The sequence below is a fragment of the Diabrotica undecimpunctata genome, chromosome 9, assembly GCF_040954645.1.
Source record: "Diabrotica undecimpunctata isolate CICGRU chromosome 9, icDiaUnde3, whole genome shotgun sequence".
In the NCBI taxonomy this organism is placed as follows: domain Eukaryota; kingdom Metazoa; phylum Arthropoda; class Insecta; order Coleoptera; family Chrysomelidae; genus Diabrotica; species Diabrotica undecimpunctata.
In genome coordinates, this window is record NC_092811.1 from 90,530,261 (window position 1) to 90,552,253 (window position 21,993).

Below are 21,993 nucleotides of genomic sequence, written 5' to 3' on the forward strand. Positions count from 1 at the left end.
TAATATTTTTACTTGTGTTTTTGAGCTTTGACTATCGTAATTTTGTGGTTTTTTCAGTTTTTAATTATTTATAACTCTAAAACCATTATGTTAACAGAAACATTACAAAAAGCCTATTTTGTTCAGAATGATCCAGAAAATTAAAGGAAAATTGAGCGGACCAAAGAAATTCATTGTTAAAATTTGTGTAACAAAAATGTTTAACAACATTTAAACAACTTTTAGCCTGGGCGATCTCTTGAAACTTATTTTGGGGGGTCTCATGAAAGTGATTATCCACAAAAATCTCATGGGAAAATTTTTCGAACAAACCCGAGCTTTTCGTCTTGTCGAGTAGATAATAACATAGAATATCTCGAATTTCATCGTTCCTAAAATTCACTTTTGTTAAATCACTAGATATTAGTCACCCGTCACCAGTTCTCCGAATCACGTTCACCGAGAATATTATATTTATTATATAAACAAGTTTTGTGAGACGGTGCCCGTGACTTAATATCTGATATAATTGGTCACGGTTATCGAAGTAGGAACGGTAGTTACCGGTGATTTCTAAATCACCGGTAGTGAAATCACATCCCATCAATACTTTAAGATAAGTAAATTAATAGATATTAGTTTTTTGTAGAATCATGTTAATACCATTTATTCATGACTTCCATTGAATGTGTGCGGTGCAACGATAATTGTTTTGCTTTTATTTCATTTATTTTAATACATTAGTATTTCTTAATACAAATTTACAATATAATCACATCTAAAAAAATGAGTCGCAGGCACTGATCACTACAATATTAAGTCTTTTATTAATTTTAGGTTATATAATACGGCGCTCTAAATTAGAAGTAATAAACTAACAGGAAATGTAAAAAATACAACTTATTTAAATACATTATCACGAATGGAATTAAAGAGAACAAACAAAGAGAGCTAATTTAAGTTTATGTGTCTTGGAAACAACAGCCATAAGTGAATTTATGCATATAATTGTATTATATTTTAAATTTAGTATTTACTTTCGTAGTGAACTGTGAAAGACACCCAGAGCTAAAAGCACTATTTGTGTTAATAAATTGTAAAAAAATACTTCGTAGAATCAATCAGTTCAAATTATCTGAATCTGAGTTCAAGATTATATAATATTTTACTGTCTTCTAAAGGGTACTTCTACTTGAATTTTAAAGATTTCAAGGCCCTGTATAATTAAAAAAAAGAGCATAGCACTTGGTGTTTACAGAAGTGAATTCTTCTTAAAGCGTGTTATTACTTTATGTAGCTTAACGAAATTGTATGTCTGCTTATTTTGCTTCCGCTTTTATAATAACACTACACATTGGAAATCTTTAAAATTTAAAAAATATAATTTAAAAAAATTTTTTTTTTTTTTGATTTTAGTAATTTTCAAAATTTGTTAAATATAATACCCATAGAATTTATTCATCATATATTTGTTTGGTTATCATTATATTCTAAAAATAATCATGAATAATGGGAGGGTATAAGTTTTTTTATAATTTTTTATTTATTTGATTTTATTTACTTTTATTTGATTTTATTTAATTTGAGTTAATTTTATTTACTTTTATTTAATTTTATTTAATTTATTTAACTTTTATTTTATGCAAATATCTTAAAACAAAAAATTATCCAAATCGATCCAGTCGTTCTCGAGTTGTTATAAAAAAATAAATTGTATACGTAAAATTATAATGAGTGTATATACTTCATCTAATTTACTTGCCGTTGCACGTCATCCGCGTCATAGCTCGTGAGGTCACATGATACCAACCCGAAATATTTAGGCGGTAGGTGTGTTCTTTTTTAGAATCACTTTGTACCTGCCGAGTACACTGGCATTACAGCCACTAGACATATTTTATTATATACGCGTAGAAATAATATTTAACCCTCCTTCCCACGGGTGGGGTCTATCAGTACAACTATAAATGAAATTGCTTAATTTTTTAAAATTTTTTTTGTATTTTTTTCCTTGACTTGGTGTACCTTTTAATAGCACTGAATAGTACATTTTAGCATAATTTGGTGAAATTGTATGAATCCCTTCAATCGCTACCTGCAAAAGTATCCTGACAGACCCCACCCGTGGGTGGGCGTTTCTTGTTTTGTACTATGGCTTGGTTAATATTGCAGCTATAAATGCATTTATTATATACTGAGATCCAATAATACGAATGCAGAATTTCGGTTTTCTCGTCGATTGTTTCTTTAATAAGTCTTTAGGAATTGCGTTAGTCCAGAAAAATATGAAAATACGAGCCCTAAATATGCGTATATAAAGAACATCACAGTTACTTGCTGCACAATTTTCTGAAATTGAGCAAATGACGAGGGATGACCCAGCCCCACGAAAACAGGGATGTATAAGTATTATATAAAAAGAAAAACTAGGTATTTTTGCCAATTGTACAAAAACTGGTTATGTATGGAACATATAAAAGCATTTTGTGCTGATCATGTAGAAAGAAAATTTACATAATTTAACCCCCTCTATTTTCTGTTTCTAATTTTAATTTTGGATGTATCCTTTTTACTTGTATTACTGTAAGTATATAGAATAATAATGTTGTCTTCTTTTATATTTTTCTTTTGTATTTTGCCGTTAATGATTTTTTTAGTAAACTCTTATAAAAAAATAATGGTGTTAGTTATTTCGCAGTAAACTATAAAAATATATATTTGATAGACATATTATATGTACATTTAGGCAGTACAACGTTACATCAGTAAGTTTCCTTAAAAATATTAAAAAAAATTTTTTTTTTAATAAGGAGAATATTGTTTTAAATTTGGTCCTGATAGACCCCACCCGTGTATTTGTGTCACAAGAACGTCACCCGTGGAATGGAGGGTTAAAGATATCTATTAATATCTGTAATCGAGCGAAGGTGAAATTTTGGCATAAATTGGTAACACTTATTTGACAGTTGCGGTGTTGACTAATGTTAATAAGTAATGAAAAAAGTATTGTTTTACAATACTTTTTTTTTACATACAAGCGGCTCAAATTTTTTGACGTGACAACGTCTTAAATTAGGTTGTGGCTCGGAGTCACTCATGAAAAAGTGTAACGCCCGCTCACGTCTGTTACGAGAGAGAGGCCCGCCGGACCGGCGAATGCCTTGCGTCTCTCTCCCACTTAAACATGATCGGTCCGCTGCGCGCGCAGCACTAGAGAATTAGGCGCGTTGAATCGGTGCGTGCTTGTGTCTCTGTCTTTCTCGAGCGTTCTTGGCGTTGGAAAACCGAGAAAGCGTCATAATACAAGTTCACACGTGTGGTTAAAGTATCGTCAGCTGTGTCTGTAGTGAAAATGTGGAGTGCTTAGATTCGTCATTTACAACAACTACAACAATAAAGGTAAATAATTGTACACTAATATTTCATTATCGTAAACTATGATTGATTGATTAATTGTTAGATTGACACAAAAGTTGAGAAACTGAGTTTATAGGTTATGTCATACTATTGACAAATGTTGATAGTGTTAAGTAAATTATTAGTTTAAATCACTCTGCAATCAATCGTAATTCAGTCGATTGAGAAGAAACAGCGCGTTTCAACTGCAAACAACTATTGTGCAATTTAATAATATTCATATCAATAAATATTCTACCGAGAAAAAGACGTTGTCACGTAAAATCTTCGCCCGTAAAACCGACTTTACAGGCAACCGATTTTTTTTTAACAAGATTATTTTTTAACTCTTGTTTTGTTTCTATTTATTTACATTAAATATTAATTTGTTTTGTTGTATAATCCACTTTTGCAATAATTATGTGACCTATTTGATTTAAACTGGATTCAGGATTTTTTTATACTTTGACAACTATGTCAACTTCGATATCTGTCAATGATAATGACGTGCAACGGTAAGTAAATTAGATGGACTGTATGTAATGTGTAGTATGTGGATTAAGTGTATATGTATATGTATTATATCTATGTATATTACGGTATACCCCAAGGTTACTATACCCGTCTCGATTTTCCGCGTCACGCTAAATAGGATTTCGAGTCAGTCCAAAACATCATACGAAGCGCTAAGAAGTGTTCACTTCAAAAAAAAAAACTAAAAGTTAATTGCTTATTGGTAAAGAATTTTTAATGTAATCTAATTTAACGACAATAAATCTTAGTTATTCGTTAAATATATTTTATAGTTTCATTGAAGTACTTTCCAATTTTATTTAGTATCTCCTATATCTACATATTAAAGCTATTGAGTTATTTCATATTTTACGAATTAAAACTACCATTTTAAAAAATGCAGGGTTCTATAAAAATGGCTGTGACAGATATTTGCAGTAGTATTGCGCACATTAACAAGTTGATATTTAAAATTGTTTAGTCTAGTTACTGTGGGATTTTCTCTCTAAATTTTTTATAACTGTACCGATCTGTCTAAAATTTTTACAGTTCTTAGGAAATTACTCAAAAAACAAAAGTCATATGGTGTCGATTTTTTACAATTATTTTTATTAAAAGGGGTGAATGTTAAGATTGTTCAAAGGTTGAGAATGTACACAGTATCCATTATTATAATTTAAAATATTTCAATTACATAATTTAACATGAGTTAAATCCATAAAATGCTTTAATATTCATTTTTTCAATATTTTTTAATCCCTTAAAAATAAAAAAGCTCACCTTAAAACCAAATCAAATTAACTGCGAGCTGTTAAAGTTTGACCAAGTCTTTCCCAGAACATAACCCTTCCTCCTTTATAAGTAAACAGATCTGTCAGTTTCTGTTCTTGCTCGTCTTCCTCGTCATCTAAGTACACGAATTCGTTGGTGATTTGATTTTACACAAATCCTGGTTTCGTCTGAAAATAGCACATTTTGTTAATTTCCAATGTCCAGTTTTGGTGTCGAAGACACCAATTTAGCCGATCAATCTTGTGCTGCCTTTATAATTCGGGAACCCGTAACTGTCCTTAGGCATGAAGTCTTTTTCTTATCGTTTCAACTGAAACACACCTGTAGCTTCCAAACGTTGCCCTTTGAGCTGCGGATAATAAATTGTTTTGTTTCTTTTAGCTACATTAACAATGAAACGAAGTAATTTGATTATATTTTTTGAGGATACAATGATGTCTTTAGACTTTCTGGAAAATTCTGCCAATGTTACTAGAAGATATTCCTTTACAAATAAGTCAGAAAATGTGGTATTTAAATGGGGCTCCAGCCCATTGATTAGTGGTCTACTAGAAGATCAGTTTATGAGGAGATGGATAGGAAGACATGAAGCAGTTCGATGGTCATTGCCATCGTTACATTTAACCAAATGTCAACTTTTTTCCTTGGGTGTATGTAGCAATGAGTGATCAATAAAGATATCAAGAAGGAAGTTTTTCATGCTAAAAATGAGCCAAAATCAAGAAAGCAACTGGACCAGACAACATCCCAGCTGAACTCTTAAAAATGATATAAGAGAACCACATCAGTGCTCTAGTTAAGCATTTTAGTAATCGGTATACTAGTGGTGAAATACCTGAGCAATAGCTGAGAAGTATGTTTTTATAGAAATTCCGAAGAAACAGCGGGCAAAAGGATGCTACGAATACAGATTCGCATTATTCATGAAAGAAGTCATTGCGACGGAGATCTAGACGAAACTCAGCTTGGATTTAGGAATGAGCTGGATACCCGTGAGACACTTTTTGGCTTAAATGTACTTCTCCAAAAGTGCCACGAGCAACATAAAAATATTTAGTTGATTTTTATCGATTACGAAAAGGCTTTCGATAGGATACAGCATCGAACTCTTTTGAATATATTAAGAACCAAAGGCATTGATGATAAAGATAGATCTACGTATCATAGAAAACTTATATTGGAAGCAGAAAGCAGTCGTTTAAGTCGATGGGAGATTAACCGACGAATCAAAAAGACGACAGGCAGGGATGCATTATATTCACGCTATTCAATTTCTACTCGGATATATTGTTCAAACAGGCTTTGCAAGATTAAGACTCTGAAGTGGAAATCAGTGGTGAATTGATTAACAATCTAGATACACTGACGAGACTGCTATCCTATGCGATAATCTCTAGGGTTTTAAAGAGTTGTTGGATTGCGTAGGTACGACAGGAAGAGGAACGGGTCTAAAAATGAATGTCTCTAAGACAAAATTTATGATATTCAGTCGGCAACCACAAGATAATGCTTCCCTACAGATAGATTAACAAGACAGAGAGTGACTCACTTTAAATATCTGGGACACATATCACAGAACAACTAGGTCCAACTAAAGAGATCAAGTACAGAAATGAAGCTGCTCGCACAATGTTTCCGAAAATGGACGCCTTCTTATGTAAGCACGAATTACCTCAAAGAATGAGCAAATGTTATATTTTGCCAGTGTTGTTATATGACACCTAGATCTGGACTCCGAAGGCTGATACGATCATCGCCCAGGGGCGTTTGAGATGTGGTTGCATAGAAGAATGCTCCAAATACCCTGGAGGGCGATACAGACCAACAAAGCTGTGTTAAATAGAGCAAAAGCCGTTCGTGAATTATTTCAAACTATTAAGATGATAAAGATTTCATACTTACGGCATGTTCTTAGAGGAGGCCGATATAGAATCCTTCATCTGTTCATGAAAGGTAAAACCGAGGGCCGCAGAGGAATTGGAAGGAAGCAGATGACTCAGGATATTTGAGATTGAACAGGAATATGCATAAAAGAACCACTATTTTGATTAGCTGAAGAACATAAACGGCGAGTTAACGAACAATATAAGATATGCCGACGACACGGTGATCCTTGCCAGTACCATAGACGAATTACAGCAGGTAATGGAAAGAGTTTAGTCAGTTAGTGAGGAATACGGCCCGAGCCTCAACTTCAAGAAGACAAAGTGGATGCTGATAAGCAGGAAGCAACAGCCTGCTCGACAGTTACGGATAAGTAACATACTAATTGACCATGTAGAATCTTATGTGTACCTTGGCACCAACATAAATGCAAAATGGGAACAGGCCACAGAAATTAAGGCGAGAATAGAACGAGCTAGAGCAGCATTTAGCAATATGAAAAAGCTCCTCATAAGCAGGGATTTGTCTCTTCCCCTAAAACTACGTCTAGTTAAATGCTACATTTTTCCGATCTTACTGTATGGTGTGGATGCCTGGACGCTGACGGAGACGCTCACGAGAAAACTAGAAGCATTCGAAATGTGAGTGTACCGACGTATTCTTCGTATATCCTGGACCGAACATGTCACCAACATAGAGGTAATCCAAAGAATCGGAAAGGAGAAAGAAATCGTGAATACAATTAAACAAAGAAAGCTTGAATATCTAGGCCATATATTGAGACACGATAAGTACCGTCTACTGCAATTGATTGTCCAGGGAAAAATAGACAGTAAGCGAGGACCAGGCAGGAGAAGACACTCGTGGCTCCAAAATCTGAGGATGTGGTTCGGGCTCACACCGGTCGAACTATTCAGAAGCGCCGCAAACAAGATCAGAATTGCCATGTTAATAGCCAACGTTCGCAACGGACAGGGCACTTGAAGACGAAGAAGAAGAACATAAACAACTCGCCAATGTAATTGATAACATAAGGGGGATCTGATATGGAACTGAAAGAAGGAAGAAAAAATTAAGTGTATTAAAGACCTACACCTACAAAGGAAGATATTGTTACGCCGGCTCTGCCCATCGAATAATCTAAATGGCTCGATGACCGACCATTCGAGGGAGACATGGAATAAATCGAGAAATCTCTACGGAATCGAGCACCGGTTCACAAACTATATAAATAAAGGACGATTTAGATTTTGGGCAGTCTAAAAATGTAAGTTGTATTGTTAAGTAATAAATAGACAATAAATTATTGTGTTGTTAGTGTTAGAATAAATGAATTAAGATAAGGGTTAGAAAACTGTATAAAACTAAAAGACTGTACATTAAAAGATAATAAACACAGTGCAATATGAAACAACAAAATAGATAATGGTTTTAAAAAAATTTATGTCCAAATACCTAAAATGCAGGTATGTGATTTTAAAAAGGAGTTAATATAATGTATAGACATGATGGTATGAGAATTTATTCCTTGGTGATTATTTAAATTATTCAGTTGAATTAATTTAAAGTTTTAAATTTAAATTATTTAGTTTATCAAAATATTTAACCTCACGCCTTAAATTAGTACAATTATAATTACGGAAAACAACTGAAGACTCACTATTTTTGCATGTTTTTGTAAGCAAAAATGCAAAATTTTAATTAATTCGTAAAATATAAAATGAATCTTAACATTTAATAGTACATAGAATTAGATAAAACACGTAAAAAATCCATTAAAAAAAAGAAAATTTTAGGAGATGTTTTGTTCCACCAACTAAAATAATTTTTTTTTCAAAAGTCATATAGAGCATATTACATATTCTGTGCCCATAAGCAATTACCTCTTATTAGTGCTTAGTTTTTAATTATACAGGGTGTCTTATAACAAGGATATGAAACTTTGTCGTAGAAGTTGATCACCCTGTATAAGTAACTATTTAATGAAATTAGTGATGCGTTGATTCATCTGGAAAGCGTCCCATTCTCAAAATGGCCAATAAGAAAGCTACCAAATTATGTTTAAAGAGGAACAGTTTTGTGATTATTTAATTTATGATATTTGAATTAAAATTGTAATAATTTTATGATCCAAAAGCTTATTTTTATTAATCTCTTATATTATCTCATATTTTCTTAGTACTTAGTATTTGGCAAAGATAAATACATATTTAAAAATAGTAAATATCTCATATTAAATGAGTAATCACATCTTGGAACTGTATGTAGTATATGCGAATTTTCAAATATTAACGTAATAGTGGAGGCCGTAGCTGTTATATTATTAATATATGATAAATACGTTATCAAAAATTTCTAGAAATAGTTTATGATTTAAATAGTAGCTTTAATAAATAGATACACGTAGCAATTTCTTGAAAAAGTATTTGTCTTTCACACGAAGGAAGGTGCATGCCGTATATACAAATATTTCTACGTAGATAAGATCGTTTGTTTATTAAATAAATCCACAAATACGAAGTCATAATAGCTAATTATAAGAATTTATAATATGGCTACAATATCTACGTTATATTATAATGTAACGTATTCGTATACTATACTATAACTAGATACGTAGTATGTACATAATCTTTTTTCTTACCTTTATTTGATAGACATTTTTTTAACAACGCAATACCATTAGTCTTCCCATCATCTCAAGAAGTCGAAGAACGAACAGCAAGGTGCTACTTCGAGAATTACCATTAGTCCAGTCAATTTCGCATAATTTTCTGAGCCTGCACCGATTTGCACCAAAATTTGGCTATAGGTTCTACTTACCCTTAACTTCAAAGTTGACCCTGTGCCGTAGGGTACTTTTACCCTAAGAGGACGGATGCCACCTCTTCTAGAGGGTAATTTTTTTTATTAAATATAATACCGGGAAGGAATACATTAACCAATTTTAAATAACTTTTGTCCTATATATTTTTTTCTGAATGTCAGTCGACTGTCAATTCGACTTATTCGCAAGTGAAAATGTGAATTTTGTACCAAAAAAAAACACTAACAATTTTTTACGAATTACACAAAAAATATCTTACCAAAAACAATCTTACAAAAATTCTTAATAAAAATGTAAACTTATAAAAAAAAGGAGTGTTTTTATGTCTTTAGCCCCAATGCAAGCGGACAAATAGCTTAATGAAAGTCGGTTATTCTTCGTCAAACACCAAAATTGAAAGTTACCAAGAAATATGAAGAAACCAATGCATTTTTTGAGGAAAACTCATCAAACCTTTTTTATAGTGCTTGAAAAATCTTTACATTTATTTTTTATAAAAGTCACTAACACCTAAGGGAGTTATGACAAAAATAAGGTTGGTCCGTATTTTTTTTCAGCGACAAAAAACGTGAAAATCATCCCCTAATTACCAAACTAATTCAAAATTATCATTACTTCTTTACAATGTACTTATTTAATTTACTTATACTTAGGTCGGCATAAGTCCGGCAACTCTCTCGAAAAATTAACATAAGTCCGGCTACGCTCATAAGTCTGGCAACGCTGTCGAACAAGAATAAAACAAAGCATGTTCGTGCTTCAGACAGTTGTGTCGGTAAGTAAATAACCGGTACAAGTTCACGCTGAAAGAAAGAGTTTTTTTTTTGTTATCCTCACGTTTTCATTGAAGAATTAAGCCTGCCTGGGGTGTGTGTGGGCAGGTATATATGGGGGAGGTCTCGTGGGTCCATATTTTTTTGAGGGTAACGTGACGGGCCAAAGATATCTGGAAATGCTCGAAGATTTACGTGGGCAAATGGACAACGATCTGACACTCGTTAATATCCGACATTTTCATGCAGGATGAAGATTCGCCGCACTACGCGGCATATGTGCGGAAGTACCTTAATGTTCAATTTGGAGAATGGATAGGCAGACAAAGAATCGTTGAGTGGCCCGCACGGCCATCTGACCTGACACCCTGTGATTTCTTCCTGTAGGTCTTTTTCAAGGACCGCGTTTGTGCAACAAGACCAAGCACCCTTCACGAACTCCGAACTGCAGTCGCCGGACCTGGCCTTCTGTTGCGAAACGTTGCAGTAAATGCATTGATCAAGATGGCATCAATTTGAACACTTAGAGTAACCCTTTTTCGAAGTCCTTTTGTAATTTCTTTGAATAATCATGAAAATGTTGCTTGTGTGAGTCCATTTCAAATAGGTAAAAGAAATAAAATAAGACTTACAATCAATTTAATTTTACTACCAAAACGACCGGTTTCGCTTTCTACACTTTGCAAAGCATCTTCAGATCAAACGATACAAAGTAAATTAAACGCTGAAATTATAAAAAGCCCATATTAGGGTGCAGTCTTATAAAGATAAAGATCAAAAAAGTTATAGTAATTATGCCAATATTACATGTCTGTGTATTAATATACATAAAATTGATTAAGCAGACAAAGTAAAAACCCACAAATTGGTAAGAGATAATCTATTGAATTGTAATAAATTAGTAACAAACAAAATACTACTTACATGCCTGTACAAGAATTATCAGTTAATGATTCGTGATACATAGTTCAAACTATCCTGTATTGCTGATGATGGGTGATCTTCGGTTAATATTGTAACTGTCTGGAAATTAGCAAGGGAGCTTCTTGAGGGAAGAGATTTGTTTTGAGAAAAAAAAAAGTTTTGAAAAAAATTGAGTTTGACGTGAAAGAGAGATTTTTATAGTTTTACAAAAAATTCCCTTTTTTTTTTCAAATAAACTATTAGAGATACGCAAAATTTTGTAGAGTACAAAATTGTAGAATTTGCTTTTCTACATGTAGTTTTCGATTTATTTATAAAAAAATGAATTTTTTGCAAAAATACAAAAATCCTCTTTTTACTTCAAACTCCTGTTTTTTTTTTCAAAACTAAACATTTTAAACCAGCCAAACTTCTAGAACATACTATAAGTACATTAATATGGTGAATTGTAAAGGGGTAACAATTATTTTTAATTAGGGTGATAATTATGGAATGTTTTTTGTCAAGGAAAACAAATACGAACCAACCTTATTTTGTCATAACTCCCTTGGGATTGCTACTAGAGACTTTTATATATAAAAAAATAAAAATAAAGATTTCAAGCCCTAAAAAAGGTTCTATGAGTTTTCCAAGAAAAATGCACTAGTTTCTTCATATTTCATGCTGAAACTTTCAATTTTAGCGTTTGACGAAGAAGAACCAACTTTCAATAAGCTATTTGTCCGCTTGTATTTGGGCTATAGACACCATAAGCCCCCTATTCTTTTTTATAAGCTAAATTTTTTATAAGAATGATTTTTTTTATAAAATATATACTTTTTGAACCATTCGCAAAAAATCGTTGGAAAAAGTGTTATTTTTGTAAAAAAAGTAATTGTAAAAGTCGAAAAATAATGACTAAAAAAAATGTATAGAAAAAAAATGCAAAGTATGGACTAAATAGAACCTACCAAATTTTGGTGCAAAGCGGTGCCGACTGAGAAATTTATACAGCTACGCTGTATTTTACCTTGATTGGCTGGAGTATATTAAGAATGTCGTGACGGACACATTTTTTATGGCTGGAAATTCCTGAGACTGAAGCGTTTTTCTTTGAGAAGCTACGAAAAGCGTCAGTTTAGTCGCATTCATAAATAATGTGAACAGAATTTGAGAAAAGGCGAGGATATATTTGAGAGACTAAAATTTTGGAGGGAATTAAGCGTGCCGGACTTCCGAAATATGTTAATCTCTTAAGTATTATATTAATCAATTATTAATAGCAGTCTAATTTTATCAGGCTTGTTCCAAAAAAATATTTAAAACTTGATATAGTATGACGGACAAAATACAGGGGAGATTTTTGCAGTCGAACACTGCAAGTTATAGATTACAAGATTTATAGTTTTGATTTGAATTCTTTTATATTACGGGTATATGAAACGCTTAATGTCGGAAATTTAGGTCGAACCAGATTTTCCTCACTTTTTGTAATTATCTTCCAATCGTATGTAACAATATAACGCTGTTAGTACTTTTTATAGTAAAAACGCTCCAGTTTCAAATTTTCCGCTCTAAAATATTTGTCCGTCACCACATTCTCAAGAAATTCGTTTGATCTTTGCATCAAGTTACAGCTGGATGTTTTTTCTTTAACTTATCAGGATTTAAACAAAATATCCCACCCGCTATTAATGACCTTTAAAAAACGGAATGTGACACTCCGGAAGTGACAGGAGGGGAAGCATAGCTTGCTTGTCGTCTACGCACGGAGCGATGGTTTTTAATGGAATTCAATTCAATTTGATTCGTTTCGAGTCGATTCGATTTATTTTCAATTTGATTTATTTTTATTTTGTTAGAAAAACGCATGGGACTGCGTTTACTACTCCATGTAGTGTATGGTCGTGCGATAGTTACATTTGATCGTTTCAGTTAGTTTTATTTTTTTTACCTGTGCGCGATCCACCGCTCGGTCCGCAGCCCGCAATAAGAAAGGTATGCTTCCAAATATTACAACAAAATAAAGGAAATGTACTTAAAAAAAAACAGTTTTGGCAGATATTTACGATGGCATGTATTAACAACTCTGGTATTTGGCAGACCGGATATTTATGACAGCAGGATATATAGTGTGAAAATCCTCTCCGTGTGTTTTAGCTAAAAAATACGAAGAAAATGATGCAAGAAAATACAAGTACCAAACAATGATCATAGACATACAAACACCAGCAGTACATTATAATTTCGTCATGTCAAGAAATCGCGGTGATTCCAAATTTTGAACTGAGTTTCCGGATATATGAATTTTTTATTTAGACACATATATATTTTTTTACATATACACAATGCATGGATGATTAGACAAGCGAAACTTACTGCCAACAAAACATATGGAGGATTAGAAATAGGGGTTATTGGTCTTAACGCCAGACTCGCAATACTCTTACAATATTTCAAGCTGTATACTATCAATAGATTTTTGTGCTGTATACAATAGACATAGATAGCAAAACAGCCAATTATACCACAAAATGTTTATTGGATTTGACAGACAAATGGCACTGAAGATTCTGAAGTCTACAACTTGTGTTAAGAAACTAACAAAGCACATCAAAGCTTGTAATGGATGGAATGTAATATAATATAATAATAAAGAATGTAAATAATGGAATTCTTGGTAGTTTTACTAAAGAAGGGTCTAATACTCCTTTTATACGACCCGAAACATTCAGCGGTATTTCCAAAAGCAACATCGTGGAAGATGTCCAAAAATGGGAAAAAGGAACTTAGTGGAGAACACTAGGGAAACACAGGCCAAAGGCAAGGAAAAAGGTTATTGTATTCTTTGGATGGCAAAGTTAACATATTCATAAAGGTTCAGAAAACTGAAATCACGGTAATCAATGGTGTTTCAAACAGACATTGTACTGTAAAATTACAAGCTAGACATGGAAGGAAGGAAACGGCCGGACACATTACTACAACTTCAGGATAATTTTTTGCCAACGCTATAGTTACCTGAGACAGGTCTTTTTAGAATCTGATCAGTTAATAAACATATCTTCGTAACGTAAAATTTTTTGGACTAAAACATAGATGTAAGATGAATACAAACGATATTTCAGGTCTCTGTATAAAAAGACGTATGCGATCAAACTACACCTTTGAAATCTAAAGTTTACTGCCAATAATCAACACGAAAGAAGTAATACATTTTAAAGAACTTAATGTGATATGTAACTGTAATAAAAGAGAACGATAGAATGGGAAAATGATATTCATATACGTTTAAGCAAAGAGACGGAAACAGTTAAAGTCATAGTAGGTCTGTTAAGAGGGCACTGTAGTCTGAATAGGCAGTTGAAGCTGATGGAATTAGATGACGATCTATACAGATTCTGTCATCTAGAAGAAGAAACAGCAGAGAAAATTTTGTGTCAGTAGGTGATTCAAAAGGTGGTAGTATATGGAAGGTTCAATCTCGAAGCTATTAGACCTTTTAAAAAGGGTCAGGCTAGAAAATGTAATCTAGGATTAGAGGATCACAATAGATCTGAAACGGTCGCAGTGAAAGAAGCCAAAAGTCATCTCATTGAATCTAGCTATGTATGTTTATGAGGTTTATGAGGCTCTAGATGATCAATCACACTGTGAGTCGTGAAAGAAGAATGAAATTACGATTGACGGTTTAGAGTAAAGGTTCAAGGAATGATGAACGTGAATGATGGATTTCTAGATACTTTGAAATGATAGCGACAGTCCACTTAAGTAGAAGGGAACTCACTGTTCGAATGGCCATGTAGTGTTGCTCTCATGACTATTGCCGTTTGTTCAGCAAATGCGGGCAACGAATATTGCGTACTCAATTTAAGGAATCAAGGGTATCGAAAACAAAACTTAAATTTTACCATAACTAATTTCTTAGAGAAAAGGATGCCGTGCAAAACAAAATTTACCAACATCATTCTAAAACAGGCACGAAAAACTTGATGCAAATCATTTAGACAGATCATAAATGTTATTCAAAACTTCGTTAAAAAACTTTGAAAATGGAGCCAAAACTTCGATTTCAAAAATTAAAGGACGTTAAAATATTTTCCTAAAATCTTTGAACACGCACGTTAGGAAGCTCCGGTTAGTTAAAAGAAAATGTATTGGTTATTGGGAAGACATTCCACCATGTCAATCTGCAATAAAATTCTACTGTACAAAAAAATTAAGTACAAACAGCAATATAGACAAAATCCAGCGATTTCAGAATAAAGTTCTGAGGAACATCGTTAATGTCCCTGATATTTCAGAAACCGTGGCCTACATAAGAAGTCACGAAAAAACGATTTCTCAATCACAGTAACACAGACTCAAGAGAAGAAGCCTTTTAAGTTGTTGAAGTGAGAGTATAAAGCAAAGTACAGTGCGCCGATGATACATGTCAAAATGTGTGTAATTAAGTTATTAGAAAATGAGTAGGTCTTTAGTTTCAGTTTTCTTGTTAGTATTTTTAAGTTAGAAATTTTTATTAAAAAAAACATTACGAAGCTGACGGGAATGAATTTTTACGTCGTATGACTTCTTGTTTTGATACTTGCATACATAATTATATCAGTTATGCAGTTCAAAACAACAAGTAAAGAGTAGAGACACGGTTAAAAACCCAAACTGCTAAAAATACACTACTCAAAAACATTATTGGAACACTTCTTTATTCCATCATAACTTTTTTAGTAAAAAATATACACATTTAACTTCTAAACACCTATTTTCTCCAAGTAAATTAATATATTTATAGCACGACCTCATTTAGTCTAAAGATGTTAATGAGAATTTAAAAATATTACAAAAACAACGAGAAGACAAAATAACTTTGCTTCTTGTAGTGATATGATGCAATTTTTTCCCGTTGTGTAACCAAAATGCAGTTATTTTATATGATATGCAGCATAATATAAAATAAAATAAAATGCAACATCTTAATAAACTTAAAGTTGTTCGTGGTGTTTCTTTAGCGTTTGAAGAATCATTATAGAAAGTCAGATTCGTATAAAACACCCTTTGGACAGGACTTTTAGTTCTTTTGTCATTTATTAATTGAATCACGAACAAATGATCATTCACACTGCTCTTACGGTAACTAGGATACTTCTGGACTAGATACTTCCGGAAAAAACGGTTAAAAATCAATTATACTCGGGTTGGGAATTATTATTATCAATTTTTTATAACACAGCTCATCTGCATTTTATGTTGCATTCGATTCAAAATTTATCGAGGTAATCATATTTTTTCAAATTCTTATATAAAACTGAGGCAGGAAAGTATATTTTCTGGTTTGAACAGTCCTGACCTTAACTTAAACCCATAACATTATTGCAAAAAACCAGTAGACTTTAGCGACAGCCAATAAGATAAGCAATGATAAACGCCAACCCCCGATAGGGGAAAGAATCACCAGAAGAAGAGCCCTCACCGACAAGTAAATATTTCAATATTTCGCGTACAAACTACTCGTGAAGCTTGTAATGCTCGCCAGATAACGATGTCATTGTCAGCTATCGCCATCGGCTTGCCAACATTCTGTACGCATGCACTCCCAACGCTACCTTCCACTACCATCGATGCGCTGGAGATCACTACTACCGGCAAAGGTATAAAACAAGGTACGCTGTAAGATCCCCAACAGAAGGCGGTACGGATGCGGAACGTTGGACGAAGGTGAAAATATCTTCAAGTTTTGAAATATCTTAAGTTTGAAATGTTATATAATATTACGGCAATAAACGTTTTTATGTTTATCTTTATTTTTTATTTTTATATAGAGAATTGAGTTCCGCCACAGTACTGATATGGTGGGAACTCCCCCGGGCCTTTCGGTATTGACCAAAGGCCAACCGTCCTAGGAGTTCTGCCAGAGTATGAACTGGGAACAACTCCGCTGCCCTAGGGTATTGACTGAAGGCCAACCTCCTACTAGAGTGTTTATCTAGTAGCAGCTCCCGAACCGAGTCTTAGAGTATTGATCTAAGGCCAAACCGTTCTGGCGGCGACAACTATTGGTTGGTCGCATTTCCGTTCCTTACCGGATCGAGTATTGATGGATCCGTCCACTTTTAACCCAGAATAAGTAGTGATTATTCTTTCTCCTTGGCGTGTGCATGTGCATCGTAGTTTCGTTTGAAATGTTTATAACATTAACCGTATTTATTTTTTGCAGGCATCAATAGTGGGTCGTAGCGCTGTGGATACCTTCGACAGAATCGATATTTTATTTTTATTTTACAGAAAAGCTAATTTTATTGTGTTGTTTATTTATTCATAATATATTTTTATTTTAATTAAGGTTGTGTTTTACTGAGTCTGGTGCCTAACAGAGCTACCCGTTACACCAGTAACTTACGTGGACCGGACAATCGACGAGTAATCTGAACGGTGTAGTGTAGTATAGTATAGAACGTCTGAGCAACGAGAGTAGTGTATGCGCGCCTTTACGCGTTGTGATGGTTGAGTACCTATTTACAGATATCCCCATGAACGGCACTCTGGTGCTGCAGTGCGAGAGGTTCAAAGATTTGGTGAGGGCTTTATATTGGTTTGGAAAAACTAAGAATATCTTCGTAACATAACCTAACTTATCTTCTGTTCATAACAGCAGCTTAAGACAAGCAGTCAACGTACCGAGATACGTCGCTGAACGATATCTATTCAGGGAACTACATCAAGTCAGAGTGACCGACATAATCACCGAAAAAGCCAGCCATGCTGCGAGAAATAATAAGATATGATGCGTTCCATCGATGGAAGCACAAACGTCCAAAACAACAAATACTGGAGTAAAAATAACATCGTTCCCCGGAGAGAAAACATAAATTAAAAACAGAGGATAATTCGTCGCTCTATCAATGCAGACAACCCCAAAATATTGTGTAGGTCCCAATAATATGATTTTTCTTTCAGGACATCCTACAAAAAGAAACAAACAAAAAACATTAAAAAACGGCTTCGGCCACCAAAAAAATAAAAAAAAATACTAACAAAAAACCGGTGCGAGCCTTCAAAAAATTAACAAAAAACCCAGACACGCAGGGCCCAAGCCCTCAGTTTCGCGGGTAAGTCACTAGATGATAACCGGAATAAAGCGCCTAACGCTAGCCTGAATTTGAATCGGTTAGGGAACCATGTTGGAGTTCTATTACCCAGGACTCCCAGATGAAGAGCATTTGGCTGATAGTGTGCCCCTATCGCGTATCAGAGTGTTATATGGGGGAAAGGGATTATCTGGAGCATTGGAGAGCGTGGTGGAGTGATTCATGTTTTAAATACGAATTAATACACCTCGTTCCAATGAATTGTTACACTCGAACGTTATTCTAAGGGGCGAACAAGTCTCACAGTCCGAGTTTAATCAAATTGCTTGCTTGCAGAATATCTTCGAACGATTATGCGTAGAAGGAAATGTCATAAAGAGCTATGTCATAAAGAATTAGTGTGGATAAAGAATACAAGCTACATAGAACCCAACACAAACAGAAAACCGCATTCTTGGAGTAGTATACTTACTATGTAGATACGAACCTGGTTTTAGTAATAATAATAGTTAAATTATTACTTTTTTTAACATAATAAATAAGATCTTTATCATATTTTATTTTATGATTTACTGGGAGAAACTAAGTTAAACATTATTTTCACGCAAAATTTACAGATTTGTTTTTCAATTTTTTTAATGTTTTAACAAAAAGTTAATTGAGCTCCGGGCCGACCTATGGAGCAATACGGCAAGAGATGTGGGCTTGCGTGTCAATGTTGCTCACTCCATAAATCCTTCATTTGTTGTAGTTAGCTACTAAGTAATATTTCATAGTTGTGGATATATTTCTAAACGTTTTACGAATTATCTATACATTTGAAATAGGTACGCACCTTTTTAATTAGTAACAATTAACTATGTACAGAATAATTAAATTAAAATAAATACAATTAAATCTCATGTCATTCATTGAACAAACTCCTATTCTAAAATACATCATAATCTCATAATGTATCAGTACCGTTCAGCTTGTGGAAAATAAAATTTTTAACATCAATAATATTGATCTCAGTCACGCAGATAACAGACAATAATATTCCATAACCAACGTACTGTATATTTCTTAGGAATTCCCATAACTTATCACAAAATATTGAAAGCAACAACACGTGCATCAGATTGTGAACGTTGATAACGCGCCACAACCACGCCATGAGGAAGAAGAAAGAAGTTCTGAAGACTTCCTGCTGCTTAACTTTATCATCGGCCGATGCATCTGGGTTTTCTAGCATGTCTTGGTACAACGCTATGTACCTGTTCCACGCCGTGGAACTGATGATAAGCTGCAAGGCGAAACAACAAACTTTCCTCACAACTTTCTTTGTAGTAACTTTTAAACTATGAACAATATTGGTTTCTTTACTGTCTACGGTGGTAGGCAGTTGGATATATCCTCTTCTAGGAGGGTTGTTTTTGAGAAATATGAATATTCCTATTATTAAGGCAGTGCAACCGATGGCGTCACAAAGGCCATCGATGTAGTAACCGGCCGTACCGATTTCCGAACGTTCCCCTTTTATATGTTTTCTCACTCTCGCCACGTGACCATCAAGGTCATCTAGCCACGTTCTTATCTCGAACAACACCACTCCTATTCTTCTATACGCTAAACTATTACTAGAAACGCACTTAGCACTAAGAATAGCAACGAGTATATGGAAAAAACTTATCGAGTTAGGGGTTATCCATTTTGTTTCACTTATTTTTAGTATATCATCGACGATTTGCACCAAAGGCGCGAAGAGGTAATAATTTGTATGATCTAGTAGCACAGCTTTAACAGTAACTTCGCATAGAGGATTGATATGACAGCTCACCCAAGTCACGTCTTCATAAGTTTCCAAACTCGAATTACTTTTATCATTACTTAATGGATACTTCTGTATTCTTACGTATAGGTTAAAGTCCATATATAAATAAAACAATATTACGAAGATCAGCAGGGTTAGTAAGAGCTTGCTTATTTGCGACGAGGGGCCGATCATTTTAAATAATCTTATAGTACGATTTAAAATTATTCGATAAAAAAATAATATTAGGCCACGTCGATCCGTGGACGGCAGTCAGTCTTAAAATTGAACAAATTTCCTAGAATATTGCATCATTTTCTCTAGGAAGTACGGATTTATCTTTCTAATACGGAAGAATTACAGCTAGCACTATGCAGATTGCACCCAGCGCTGAATTACCTGGAAAGAAAGAACTCATTGCAGTAAGACAATTTTTCTTAGACATACAGTGTAACCAACAAACAGTAGTGTCCCTCTCAAAAAGACTTTAAAAATTTTAAATTTTCATGTTAGAAAGAACACATAGTTTCTTTCATATAATGTTAAATATTTTCTTTTTATGTCAAACTCTTGTCTCTTATGTCAAACTTACCCATTGTGTCCCAAACTAACACTTCTGAATACCGGATGAATAAATAATGAGTTAAAGGTCGTGGCATATTATCGTGCACGTTGCGTTTCCAGCACATATCGTTTCCGAAAAATATAATTTAAATGGTTTTAAATATGAACAACGCACACTGTCCGGAACATTGCGTTTCAGACACTTGTTCAGTATATTCGAACACAATATTTTACTGATGCCGACGGCTGCGTAACGAGTCGTAACCGGTTTGTAAGGATAATGTTAATTAGATACCCGTCGTTTTCGCCTTGTTGTTTATTTAGGTCTTTGTTTGATTTTGATACAGAGTATTTAAAAAAAATAATTTTCGAGGCTGTTTTTAATAGGAATTTAATAATAATTAATAGGTTTAACAATTATTTTAGAATGAATAGGATTCAGTTTAAATATGTTTTAAATTTAATTTCACCTTCAGTTAAAAAACAAAATACTACATTTAACGAAGCCATACATATCAAACCAAAAAGTATTTTTAAAAAGAAGAGGTATCACTTCCGTACAAAAGTCCTACTTGTTTATCACTTCCGTGATTAATTGTCACAAAGCAATAAAAACACATGCATAAATGACAAAATAGCCTCGAAAATTATTTTTTTAAATACTCTATATCAAAATCAAACAAGTTCCTAAATAAACAACAAGGGGAGAACGACGGACATCTAATGCACATTATCCTTACCAATCGGTTACGACCTATGTCCCGGACAGTGTGCGTTATTCATATTTAAAATCATTTAAATTATATTTTTCGGAAACTAAACGCTATGTGCTGGAAACGCAACGTGCACGATAATATGCCACGACCTTTACTGTTAGATATATTAAACTTACATTGTCTTATAGTTAGGGTGCCCGTCGGCAAAAAAGTTTATGATAGATAATCTCTTCAAACTTTGGGTATCGCTTTGTTAGATCTAGTCTGACAAGATTTGCCTCTGTGACTTTTGTTTTGAGGCGATTTTCCTCTAATTTCCCCGAAAATGTTCACCAGTCAGACAGGAAAATCGGAAAACAAGTTCCGTCAGATAACATGAAAGTTGTTTTTGCTGCTGTTAATAAAAGTATCCTGAAAACATTAGGTGGCTATCTATTTAATTAAAAGAATATATTCTCTGACGGAACTTGTTTTCCGATTTTCCTTTCTGACGGGTGAAAATTTTCGGGAAAATTAGGGGAATAACTCTCCAGAACCAAAAAAAGTCGCAGAGTGAATCGTGTCAGACTCTGCCTAATGAAGCAATACTCACAGTTTGGAGAGAATCTCTATCATAAACTTTCTTGCTGACGGGCACTCCAACTATTACTCGTTTGTTAAAATAATACATTGCTGGAGCTGAGTCGTACTGTTCCACATTGACATGGTGATGTAGCAGCTACGTATTTAAAAAGTACTGTCACAAGCAATCTTTGACCACGTTACCTTA

The 21,993-nt window shown here is 33.7% G+C and overlaps 2 protein-coding genes and 1 long non-coding RNA gene across 3 annotated transcripts in view; 1 reads left to right on the forward strand and 2 right to left on the reverse strand.

The window, feature by feature from the left end:
• LOC140450280 (uncharacterized) overlaps positions 1-13,116 on the forward strand; it is a 26,364-nt gene extending 13,248 nt beyond the window's left edge. Inside the window, exon 2 of the long non-coding RNA XR_011952001.1 lies at positions 817-13,116. This is a non-coding gene — a long non-coding RNA (uncharacterized lncRNA). The remainder of the gene's footprint in view (positions 1-816) is intronic.
• The window catches only part of LOC140450276 (probable ATP-dependent RNA helicase DHX35), a 332,996-nt gene that overhangs the window by 249,380 nt on the left and 61,623 nt on the right, over positions 1-21,993 (reverse strand). The gene's annotated exons all lie outside the window — the stretch shown is intronic.
• Cpes (Ceramide phosphoethanolamine synthase) overlaps positions 3,547-21,993 on the reverse strand; it is a 50,221-nt gene continuing 31,774 nt past the window's right edge. The window contains exon 2 of the mRNA XM_072543804.1: positions 3,547-20,343. Coding sequence (XP_072399905.1) covers positions 19,099-20,139 — 1,041 coding nt within the window. The 5' untranslated portion in view covers positions 20,140-20,343 and the 3' untranslated portion in view covers positions 3,547-19,098. The remainder of the gene's footprint in view (positions 20,344-21,993) is intronic.